Source organism: Haliotis rufescens, unplaced genomic scaffold, assembly GCF_023055435.1.
Source record: "Haliotis rufescens isolate VD_foot unplaced genomic scaffold, xgHalRufe1.0.p SCAF_5, whole genome shotgun sequence".
NCBI lineage: Eukaryota > Metazoa > Mollusca > Gastropoda > Lepetellida > Haliotidae > Haliotis > Haliotis rufescens.
The window spans coordinates 12403549-12416475 of NW_025964223.1; the positions used below are offsets into that span (position 1 = coordinate 12403549).

Genomic DNA, 12927 nt, shown 5'->3' on the forward strand with positions numbered 1-12927 from the left:
CGCCTTAGACGACTGGGCCACCCGTGCCCCCTGCCGGGAGAATAAACCACGAGGGGCGGAAAACAACTTTTACGTCGATTATCTGAACCCTTTCTCCCAATACCGATTGTCACATATTTCCCCTTTTAGGATGCGATCGTTCGGCCATTGCGTTTATCTGCGCTGCCCAGCTACGTCTATGGGGAACAACTCACAACTCAAATACGTCGTCCAATTTACGACGTCATCAAGCTGCGAGCGCATGTTCGAATCTACAGAAATGACGTCATGATAGAACTGTTTTTTCGTAAATAAACCATCCTTCGTTCGTCATTGTTCTTTGCGATTTATTGCGTAGCTATCTTATATTAGCACATCAGTGACCTCCGTTTTGGGAGTTTTTTTTGTACTGCTACTAAACGAAAGCTGCTGTTTTAAGCTATATTCTTTTGTGGATTAGCTACAAATTCTACCCATTTTAGCTCTAATAACGGTAACATTATTTTTTAGGGCATGATCATTTGCAGAAGCCCTCTTTCTGTTCAACTGCCCTCCTTCGTCGACTACTCAATAAGTTTTATTAATAAAGTCACGAAAGAGATTTCATTAAAGATTAATGTCCTTGCACGTCACACTTAATGATATAAAAAAACAATGTCCAATAAAGAATTTCTGTACAAGAATTTCCATGTGAAATATGTGATGTGGGTGTTGGAAAATCCAAGATGGCTGTTACTGACGGTATGCGGTCTCATATTAGTTCAGTAACAACCATCTGGGATTTTTACTGACAATATTCGGGCTCATATGGGGTCAGTTGTTCTGCTCCCTGATTGGTCACATTTTGAAGCATAAAAATAATTATATATTATCCAAAACCCTGTTCCATGTGATGTGCACGTGTTAAATCTTATTGATATATGTCACGTCTTTCGAAACAACGCTGACGGCTATCAGTGTTTCATGTGATATGTCGTATCACAACTACGCCAAAGTCCACCTTAACTTGATATCGGTCTGTTTTATACTAAGCAGCCTAGTCGTTCAGTGTTGTAATGGTAGCAGGCATACGGCCACATCAACATCATGGAATCAGAAATTACGGATGTGTTGATAAATGGTGATGCTTCGACCAAGAAGGTAAAAACATTTAATATTTTTTTAATCTTTACAGTATAAAAAAACAGATTGATTACACTGTAGGACAGAGCATGGTGCCATGTTCCCTTAACAACACACATACGGACTGCGTTTGATTCAGAGAGTGTTGCGTACATGTATGTGTGTGTACCTGTATCCCGTCCTTGTGATAAAATGGGACTTAAAATACTATAACAAAAGACATCGATAAACTGTAGATTTTCTTGTATTTTTTCTATAGTAGTAGGTAGTAGTCAAAAATAGTACCGGTACCTAATCGACCAACTGTCAGCTGACTAGGTCATTGTGGTGTGAGATGTTGCTCATGATATCACCCTCTGGTTTGTCTGGCCTGGATTCGATCAACTGCGAATCCCGTGATACAATTGCATATGCTGAATGTTGTGTCACTCACTCACTCACTCACTCACTCACTCACTCACTCCAGATGATCATTTTCTTTTCATTTATTGTACGTGCCAATTATCGCATATCTTGAAAAAAGTTATCCTTAATAGCGTTTTGGTCCCCAAGCTCCAACGTTATTTCGATTATTCAGGATTTGACATTAAACTTTATAACAAACTTATTTCTGATCTTGAACTATGGCAATTAGATGGTATTTTCAAGGGGGGGGGGGGGGGGTAAATTGATTCCGGAAATCATTGTTGTGTACATATAGCATTGTTAAGTAATAAAAGTTTCACACAATGATCGTGTTCTGACATTGTTTAAAATTATATATATACATGCGTGTGTGTGTGTGTTAAGGATTTACTGTATTTATTTCGGTTCATTGGGGTATGAATCGAAAAACCGATTTGCAAACTGTATGAATCCGCGTAACATCAGTTGTAAATAATAAAGCAGACAAAAATGACGAGATTGATAAACATTCCAGATGTATGAGTACATACTGTGGCGTGATATGAATCAGGTGATTGTTTGATTTATGCACATAACTTGACACGCCTACAAAGTCAGTAGCCACTCAACGGAGAGTAGGATCAAAACAAGGTTCATAGGACCTGTCAATCAAGGCAAGAGGTGAGAAGAACTGCAACAGTCAAACCCATTCGTGACCAACTCGAGTTATTCCGGGACAAGTTTTCTTGCAGGTGACGGAGTGGTGACGAATGAGTCAGACTGTAACGAACCGGATCAAAAATTTCCGGGAGAAGGTTTCGGATGACATGGTCAGTCACCGCCAGACTCAAACATTAGTTCTCTGAGAATGGGAAGACACAGCTGTAAAGTGCGGCTTAGTATTTAAACTCGAAGACATGGAATTTGTGGCAAGTGGAAAAAAAACAGCCGAGGGAGACTGCACGTTTGCTGTTTCATTCCTTCTCGGCCTTCGGTCTTAATGGGTGGTTTGGACAATGAATATGCATGAATGTCGCTAAATGTCCCGTGCATGACGATACACGTGAGGAGAAAGGGAATTCCCTGGACTGTACTATTGGGATTCCCCGACATTCCTAAGTAATAAAAAGTAGTCCGCTTCGGTGGGCGTGGCCTAAATGTTTACATTCATTGGGAAATGAATGCAATAACACGTGACCAATTCAGCTGATCAGAATGCAGGAATTACAAAGAACACAACGAATATTTATTTAATTAATCTACGACGTGGATCGTTGATCACAATAGTAATAACTAGATTGTCTGATTAACCGCCGTCATTTAGCTGGAATATTGCTGAGTGCGGCGTTGTACAACAAACAAGGTCCTGCATCCTGGGAATTTGTACTTTATATTACCCACAACTAGGGACCCTCATTGAATATTCTAGGAAGGGCGTGGTATTTCCGTTAGCGACAAATGTGTTTTCAGTCACTAAATCAAAACACGTATTTCTATCTGTGCCGAGCCGAACATTTTATCCAGGGCATTCAGCATTTCTAGAGAACAATATTTCTTTAGGTATGAAATGAGGACCAATTATTTTTTCAAAGACACAGGTGGACTCACAGCTGCCATCTTCCCGAGGCAAGGGCGTTATCTGACTTTAAAGGTCCAGCTCCCGTGTTCCAAGAGTTACATTTTGGCTGGACTAACGAGTCTGTGCATAGTCCAATCAAAATCGCGTAACGAACTACATGGATTTCAACGTGCAGATTCGGTTGACTGAATGATTTGCAAAACATGTGTATCGCCAATTGGGCATCGACAGATATTTTGCAATCATGTTATTAATCAAGGTGCTCAAGTGATTTGATGTTTTTTCGCGGCGTACGATCCGTATTTTTACAATAAAGATCTTGGTTATCGATCCGATCGGTTTTTTTCACTGGGGGGGGGGGGGGGGGGGGCGCCATTTTGTTTGAAGCAAATGCAAGTGAATTGTTTGATAGGCATTGCTTAGAAGATGACGGATGACAAAGTAGAGACAATTTATGGATAACAACTTCTTTAATTACTGTAAAGGCGACGCTTGGGTGTAGATCCTTAAATTAGGAATTTTACGTGCGCATTCCGACATATGCGTATTTCGCGCACATAAGGCTTGACAACGGTATGTGGATATCTACCGAAACGTGATATGAGTGATGGAATCTGATTGGTCAGTAGGAGGGACATAAAAGGGACATAACTCGTAATAGCCACTGGTTGCGCCTGGAAATGCCAGCTTGTTCGGCAAGGGTGGGGGAACTGGACTTTTGTAGTCAGTTAACGTCCTTGCCTCGGGAGGATGCACAGCTGCAGTTATAGGCTGCTTCGCTATCAGATATAGCAGTATCACCGTACTGTACTGAAGTAATTACAACTCTTTTAGTCTGCAACATATGCTTATCACAGTGACATCTAATATGGTTAATGGGAGTGTTACACACAAATCATCCTTGGATGAACTTGACTGCTGTTTTAGTTACAAAGCCACTGATGTCGCTTTATTCATCGATATGCTTTAATAGCCGTAATCAAACAAGGGTCCCTGAATTATTAAATTGTTGGTCGGCAGCAAAAGGTTAGTCCCCATCGTATAGCAGGAGTGCTGCTGTGAAGCGTCGGGCAACAAACAAACACTTACTTTTTTATGCAAATTGTGTGACCATTGGTACAGCAGGACATGCCTGCTCTTTCGCGAACGCCTGGTGTCATCACTGATTTTCAGTGATCCATGTAGTTTTTACCGCTATTTTGCCTTTTACCATTCGTGCCCCTCCCATGGCCAGTTTTGCGACCGGGTTCCGTCTTAGCGCAAACGGGCATACCTAAAACAATTGTCAACTCGGTGCGTGATGGTTCAAATATATTTCCCAATATATTATATATATTTCAGATGCAAGTAACAGCACATCGGGACATGCGGAATTATACAGTAGGATTGAACACATTTAACTGTGTCTTGGGTATATTTTAAGATGCAAGACATGTATAAAATCAAAAATTATTTCTGAGGGTTTCTTTGACGAAGAACTTGAAATCATACGCGCATTCTGATTGGTTTGTCGTATTTCGCACATAACATTCATCGATAGGGGGACGAGTCTTCTTGCAGGTTACGGAAAGGGGCGAGTGGTGACGAATGGCCTTTTACGCCTTGTGGAATCGACACTGGCTATTCTCTGGCCCTGACGTTTTATATTTACACATACAATATATTCCGTTTCTTTAAGAGCTACGTGTGTATAGGTAGGACCGCTTTGTCGCGTAGATGCTATTTTTAACCTACGAATCAAGCGGCAACCTGGTTCTAGAGAAAGGAAATCCAGCGAGTGCTCTGACCAATGGGCGCTCAGATTACATCGCCAATTTTTCTCGCCAAAATTTGAAATAGAGCCTTGCTGGCATCTTCGCATTGCTTCAATATCTGGCTCCATAGCCCGGAGTAGGCATCATCTGACCTCAGTGAGTTACAAGTGTCCTCATTTTAGTAGCTGACTAATACGACATGCGTCACTAATTCACAGCAAATAATCCACGTGTACAGATGATTAAACTATACATACAGCAGATGTGGATTGTGCCTAAGGTTAGGGACTTGTTATTTATTACGGGATGGGTGTGTGGCTCTTGGCGTGTTGGTGTACACATGTACAGAAAGTATTTACCACCATATTCCTTACAACATACCGCCTTCTTGGCGGATTCAACAGTATTCCAGTTATACAACGGCGTGTCAGCTTGATGTGGGAGGGAATCCCGAGGTGAAGCTAGACTCAGACGTTTACCACTTTGGTGAAACCCACAAACCTAGAAACATTATCGCGGCGAACCAGGATTCGAACCTACAGTCATAGTTTCTGGCGTGCCCACTCAATTTCAGGCGAGGTGAAATGGGGTTTAAAGTCGCGTCCATGATTATTACCATGCCACAGTTTAACAAGAATACCAAATTTAGACACAGTATACTGACTCCGAGCCGACCAGTCCTTGTTTTAGCCCCTGAAAGCCGAGCGCCAGATAGGGTACCAACAGGCACCATCTTTTAACGTCTTTTGGTATGACGCGGCCGGGGATCGAACCCCGGACCTTCCGCTCTCCGGGCGGACGCTCTACCACTAGACCACTTAGGCGGTTTCCCCTCAATTTCAGATTTGCCCCGATCGTGATCCTTATTTTGTTGGCGCAACAATTTTGTATTAAACCCGTACTCAGTGTTGATTTGACATATCTAAACATCACTTTGTTGATTTGTATGAATGGCTCATCTGTACAGAGTTGCGTCCCTTGGATGTGTCATGATCCCCAGATCGTGGTTTGAAATCCCAGGCTTACCCTGATTATGATCATATGTTCGTTAACATCGTGCTCGTAAGTTTCACCATAGAGGTAAACAGGGCCTTCCAAGCCCCTTTAAGCAGACACGATGTGGTTTAATTGAAATACAGTTAAAAAGTTAAAATAACTCCTACTTTCATGCACTCACTGATCTTGAACTCAGCGAAACCGTATCAACAGCTGTCGCTGACTAGCAAGTGCGATCATGCACAGCCAATATCAATGTGTTTGAAATTAAATACGCTGGTAGGCATTATGTGCTTGGGGGCAAAAGGCATGGCATCCGCAGTAAAATACGTTCAATATGGCCGCCATGACGGCCATTTAAATAATCTGGTCGGTATGTTCAGTTTGCAACTTTAAGGGCATTACTCCTGGGAGTATCAACTCACGTTTAGAATTATCTACTCCTTCTTTTATGGTCTATGGTGAATTAGGCAGGACCCCCTTAATATTAGAGTAGCTAAGAGAATTATAAGTTTTTGGCATAGACATATTATACGTTCTCCACAAAATAAGTTTTCGACTCTAATATATCAATTCAGATGGGTGCTAACGTAAACTCCAATACTCACCCTTGGTTAAATAATTTAGAATGTTTATTAAGCTCCTGTGGCCTGACCCTATTTCAACACCAAGAGGCTAGTCTTGTCTGTGGAAAGAATATTGACCGATCATTTTCTACAATCCTGGAGAAGTTCAATATTGTCGAGCTCAAAAGGTTTCTGTTATTATCATCTTAAAGAAATGCCATTATTTGAAAACTATCTCTTTCTACCTAAATTTGTTGATTACCCGCTCTTAAAAGTTCGCACTAATAACCACAATTTACCAGTCGAGACTGGCCGCTGGAATAATGTACCCAGAGAACAACGTCTATGTTCACTCTGTAACTCCCCGGCGATAGCTGATGGATTTCATTATATATTTGGGTGTCAAGCTTTTGATAACAAAGGACTTTCACTTATTCCTAGCAGATATTTAACTTAGTTAAAATGTGTTATCATTTAAAGGCCTATTTTCAACAACTAATCTAAACGAGTTAAAACGTCTATTAAAATATATAATATAAATTTATTCACCACTTTGAATGCTAAATCTAAATGCACGCAGCCTGCTTGATGTACATATTTTATTTATCTCTGTACTGTATATATGCACTTGTACCACCATCGGTGGTCTATGGAGAAATAAAGAATCTGATTAAATCTTGATGGGGATATTTTTAAATGCAGTTCATTTTATAAAAGATATTGTATAACAAAATATCAACATCTTCAAACAAATGAGTATTAAGCCCCCGTTACACTGTCAAAAACTTTGAATATGTGTTGGTGTACACATGTGCAGAAAATATTTACCACCATATTCCTTACAACATACCGACTTCGTGGCGGATGCGTTGGATTTAACAGTATTCCAGTTATACAACGGTGTGTCAGCTTAATGTGGGAGGAAAGCCCGAAGTGATGCAGGTCTCAGATGTTTACCACTTTGGTGAAACCCACGAGCACGGGTATTGTGCTGACAAACCTAGAAACATTATCGGGGCGAACCAGGATTCGAACTCACAATCATAGGTTTCTGGCGTGCTAACTCAATTTCAGATTTTCCCCGATCGTCATCCTTCATTTGTTGGCGCAACAATTTTGTATTAAACCCGTACTCAGTGTTAGGGGCGTTGACATATCTAAACACCACTTTGTTGATTTGTATGGTAGCTCAGTTGCCCGAGGCACCGCAATTTCTCTGTACAGAGTTGCGTCCCTTGAATGTGTCATGATCCTCAGATCGTGGTTTGAAATCCCAGGCTCACCCTGATTATGACCATATGTTCGTTAACATCGTGCTCGTAGGTTTCACCATAGAGGTAAACGGGGCCTTCTTAGTCCCTTTAAGCTGACACGATGTGGTTTAACTGAAATACAGTTAAAAAAATTACAATAACTCCTACTTTCATGCACTCAGTGATCTTGAACTCAGCGAAACCGTATCAAAAGCTGTCGCTGACTAGCAAGTGCGATCATGCACAGCCAATATCACTTTGTTTGAAATTAAATACGCTGGCAGGCATTATGTGCTTGGGGGCAAAAGACATGGCATCCGCAGTAAAACACGTTCAATATGGCCGCCATGACGGCCATTTAAATAATCTGGTCAGAATGTTCAGTTTGCAACTTTAAGGGCATTACTCCTGGGAGTATCAACTCATGTTTAGAATTATCTACTCCTTCTTTTATGGTCTATGGTGATTTAGGCAGGGCCCCCTAAATATTAGAGTAGCTGAGAGAATTATAGGTTTTTGGCATAGACATGCGTTCTCCACAAAATAGGTTTTCGACTCTAATATATCAATTCAGATGGGTGCTAACGTAAACTCCAATATTCACCCTTGGTTAAATAATTTAGAATGTTTATTATATACCCAAGTATATAATATGCCATGTGATTTCAACACCAAGTGGCTAGTCTTGTCTGTGGAAAGAATATTGACCGATCATTTTCTACAATCCTGGAGAAGTTCAATATTGCCGCGCTCAAAAGGTTTCTATTATAAACATCTTAAAAAAATGCCATTATTTGAAAACTATCTCTTTCTACCTAAATTTGTTAACCCGCTCTTAAAAGTTCGCACTAATAACCACAATTTACCAGTCGAGACTGGCCGCTAGAATAATGTACCCAGAGAACAACGTCTATGTTCACTCTGTAACTCCCCAGCAATAGCTGATGGATTTCATTATATATTTGGGTGTCAAGCTTTTGATAACAAAGGACTTTCACTAGCAGATATTTAACTTAGTTAAATGTGCTTTCATTGAAAAGCCTATTTTCAACAACTTATCTAAACGAGCTAAAACTTCTATCAAAATATGTATTATTTGTATTGACCACTTTGAATGCTAAATCTAAAAGCACGCAGCCTGCTTGATGTACATGTTATATTTATCTCTGTACTGTATATATGCACTTGTACCACCATCGGTGGTCTATGGAGAAATTAAGAATCTGATTAAATCTTGATGGGGATATTTTTAAATGCAGTTCATTTTATAAAAGATCCTAAATAACAAAATATCAACATCTTCAAACAAATGAGTATTTAGCCCCCGTTACACTGTCAAAAACTTTGATTAAAAAACTTGGTCAAAGTCAATTTTGACCAAGTTTTTGATGGTGTAACATGCTTTTGACGGGACTTTGGTGGAATAGAAACCATCCTATTTCTCGTCAAACTTTGATTAAAGTTTGATGACGTTGATTTAATTTAGCCAATCAGACTGCAAGGAACATTTAATTAGTCAAAATTAGTCAACTATTTTCGACTGACGAGATGTTGGAAGAATCAATTGATTTGTTTCAACAACGAGCAGCCATTCTCGGGACCAAATATGCCTTTGCCTACCCCGACGCCGCCTTCTCAACATGGCAATACACAAAATACATATGACAACAGCAAACAATTCTTCGTCAGTAGCATCCACCTGGGCAAGATAATTCCCACCAAAACTTTGACGGCCTGTCAAAAACTTTGATGAGTGTAAACAGCCCAACTTGGACCAAGAAAACTTGGTCAAAGTTTTCTTTGACTAAGTTTTTTATCAAAGCTTTTGAGAGTGTAACGGGGGCTTTATGTACTAAAAAGAACAACAATATGTTGTCAAACCGGACAACAGTGGACGTGTCCAGCATAGGAAATTGTAAAGGTGAAAACATGAAAACTCATTATCTCTCGTGTCCACCATTAGCTTCAAGGGCTGCCTGGCACTGCATGTCCATGGACGGACTGATAGTACGGATCATACGTCGGGTAATGGACTGATAGTACGGATCATACGTCGGGTAATGGACTGATAGTACGGATCATATGTCGGGTAATAGACTCATGGTACGGATCATACGTCGGGCAATGGACTCATAGTACGGATCATACGGCGGGTAATAGCCTGATTGTACGGATCTTACGTGGGGTAACGGACTGATAGTACGGATCATACGTCGGGTAATGGACTGATAGTACGGATCATACGTCGGGTAATGGACTGATAGTACGGATTATACGTGGGGTAATGGACTGATAGTACGGATCATACGTCGGGTAATGGACTGATAGTACGGTTCATACGTCGGGTAATGGACTGATAGTACAGATCATACGTCGGGTAATGGACTGATAGTACGGATCATACGTCGGGTAATGGACTGATAGTACGGACGATACGTCGGGTAATGGACTGATAGTACGGATCATACGTGGGGTAATGGACTGATAGTACGGATCATACGTCGGGTAATGGACTGATAGTACGGATCATACGTCGGGTAATGGACTGATAGTACGGATCATACGTCGGGTAATAGACTGATAGTACGGATCATACGTCGGGTAATGGACTGATAGTACGGATCATACGTCGGGTAATGGACTGATAGTACGGACGATACGTCGGGTAATGGACTGATAGTACGGATCATACGTGGGGTAATGGACTGATAGTACGGATCATACGTCGGGTAATGGACTGATAGTACGGATCATACGTCGGGTAATAGACTGATAGTACGGATCATACGTCGGGTAATGGACTGATAGTACGGATCATACGTCGGGTAGTGAACTGATAGTACGGATCATACGTTGGGTAATGGACTGATAGTACGGATCATACGTCGGGTAATGCTACCAGTCCGGTCTGTAGTAATTGTTTAAGCTGTTGCAATGTCTGTGGCTCAGGTTCACGTCGTATGCGGCGATCAATTGCGATTTAGAGGGTCACAGGAAAATATGAACATTGTGATTCTGTTGCGACAATCAGTTGTAAGGATTGACAGTGTATTGTATCAGATTCATTGAGGTAAGAACCGAAAACCCAAACATAAATTTAAACAAAAACAAACCCCTTTTGATCCTTAAATAATTTATCTTTTGTGTGTTCAATGTAATTACACCTGGGTCAGTACACTAGCGGCATGAAAAGGGAGCATTAGGCAACTAAATTGTGTAGACTAAAATACGACCCGGAGTTTCTGCAAGGCAGGCGTTTATTGTAGTAAGCCAAGCACCCGAGCCTAACCACCTGGGCCCCGTTCCACAAAGTGATCCTAGCGCTAAGTCGATCGTAACTACCATTCTTTAACACTGACTTACGACAATCGTAGCGCTAAGATCGCTTTGTGGAACGGGGCTCTGGACCACTGTTGTCGGATCTTACGACCAGCGTTCGTGTGATAGAGGCAACATGACAAAGCCTGCGCCGGAATCCTACAGAGGCGCTCCTTAATATAGAGCAACGGAACACCTTTAGCATACGTTGGCTCAAAAATACTGATTGACGACTGACCATAAAGGGTTTAATCTTTGATCATTAAAAAAAATACGGCTCGGAATTCACTCTTTAAAAAATTATGATCATTCGCCATTTTGTACAGAATGAATTTAAAAGGCCTAATTATATTTTCACCACACCTGGTAGGTAAAACATGACACTTCTGGAAAACACGACGAGGAGACTAATTTGACCGGACCACACTAACTTAAGTGGGTTAAGAGTAAAATGGTTTTAGTCCTAAAGACCGGGAGCTTCAAATCCTATTTCTGTTAAAGCGCACATATCTTCATTGTCTTAATCCCCACTGAGTGACAATACGGATGTCGTCACCCTGCTGCTGATGCTGCTGCTGCTGAGGATGATGATCCCGACAATGATTAAGCTGTTTCAGCTATCACATTGGTCACACAGCATACACTCGATACGCCATATTTCACCCTGGGCATGGTCATATCGCATTACCGGTGTACATAAATCAGCATATGATCCTTGACAAACGTTACTGACAGCTGTCGTAGTTTGTGGAGTTAACCGACATGGTGGATGCAACGAGAAAACATTCGTCCTCTTTCCCCGATGGGTTGAATATGGAAGATAAGAAGGTAATCTATTGGGTAGGATCGATGGTCCATTACTTTGTTCGTGAGTAAACACGGAGTAAATTTGAGTGGACATAGAGGTTATCACGCGAGTGTGTTTGGGGATGGTAAATATCCTGTATTAGGAATAAACACTATGTATTCCTAATGCAGGATATTTACCATCCCCAAACACACTCGCGTGATAACCTCTTTATCATATAATGTCATTCTTTAATTCTGTGCTTCAAAATCGCTTTCCCTCTCTCACAAACATTACCGAAACATTGCGAGTTTTCCTGCAATGCGCGCATTAATATTTATTACGTCACAGGGTAAGTGATGTGTCAGTCGGACAGTGACAGTAGCAAATATAGTTCCAACTGAAATCTGTTTCTTATACAGTGGCGATGCAACATATACGCAAAACAACAATTGTTTTTAATTGCCTTTCGCGGCAATCCATCGGTCTGTCCGCTAGAGTAACTGCCCTTTGTCAAAGGGAAGCTACTCTAACCCTAGTCTTTGAGACGTCACGGCCACGGTCAAACGTTGTTGACAGTCGGTCTGTCCTGTCATTACGATAAGAAGTGTACTCAGATGTTCACATAGCGACAAAACGAAACAAGGTAACAATTCAAACATATTTCCGTCAAATCCAACTATTTTAATTTGTGGAGAAGGTTTCAAGCCGCAGATGTCTACAAGCACAGATATGGCTACTGATCCCGTTTGGCTAGGCCGCGTGCCCTCGCCAAATTGTTTCGAAATTTATATCTCCAAAGTTGCCAAAACTTATAAAATGCCTTAGCTGCGTCACAGTTAGACACAGATTTTCAGTATATTAGACTGTTCTTTTCATAATGATAGCAATTATCCCTGTAGTTTATCTAGATTCCCGATGGTTAATTCTGACTCGATCGCCGAATGACGAGTGCGACGCCATGTTTGTTTATAAACAGTGAAAGTAGTCCCTACTTGACCTGTGATATTTGCATCTCTATCCGCATATGACCCCAACGGATATCGTTTTTATCCGTTGGCTTTATCCTGCCGAGAAACCTACCCATTATATGATAAAGGAATATATCTGTTGAGTAGACGGGAATATATTTGTTGAGTAGACACGAATATATCTGTTGAGTAAACGGTAATATATCTGATGAGTGGAC

At 41.0% G+C, this 12927-nt stretch overlaps 1 protein-coding gene across 2 annotated transcripts in view; it reads left to right on the forward strand.

The window, feature by feature from the left end:
* Nucleotides 1–999: 999 nt before the first annotated feature.
* Nucleotides 1000–12927, forward strand: part of LOC124138313 (amino acid transporter AVT1J-like) — a 29236-nt gene continuing 17308 nt past the window's right edge. The window contains exon 1 of one of the 2 annotated variants that reach the window (XM_046504901.2): nucleotides 1000–1119. In XM_046504901.2, the coding sequence (XP_046360857.1) occupies nucleotides 1066–1119 (54 nt within the window). In that variant the 5' untranslated portion in view covers nucleotides 1000–1065. Of the gene's footprint in view, nucleotides 1120–11703; nucleotides 11780–12927 lie in introns of those variants that run through there. The other variant, XM_046504902.2, reaches the window with a different exon arrangement.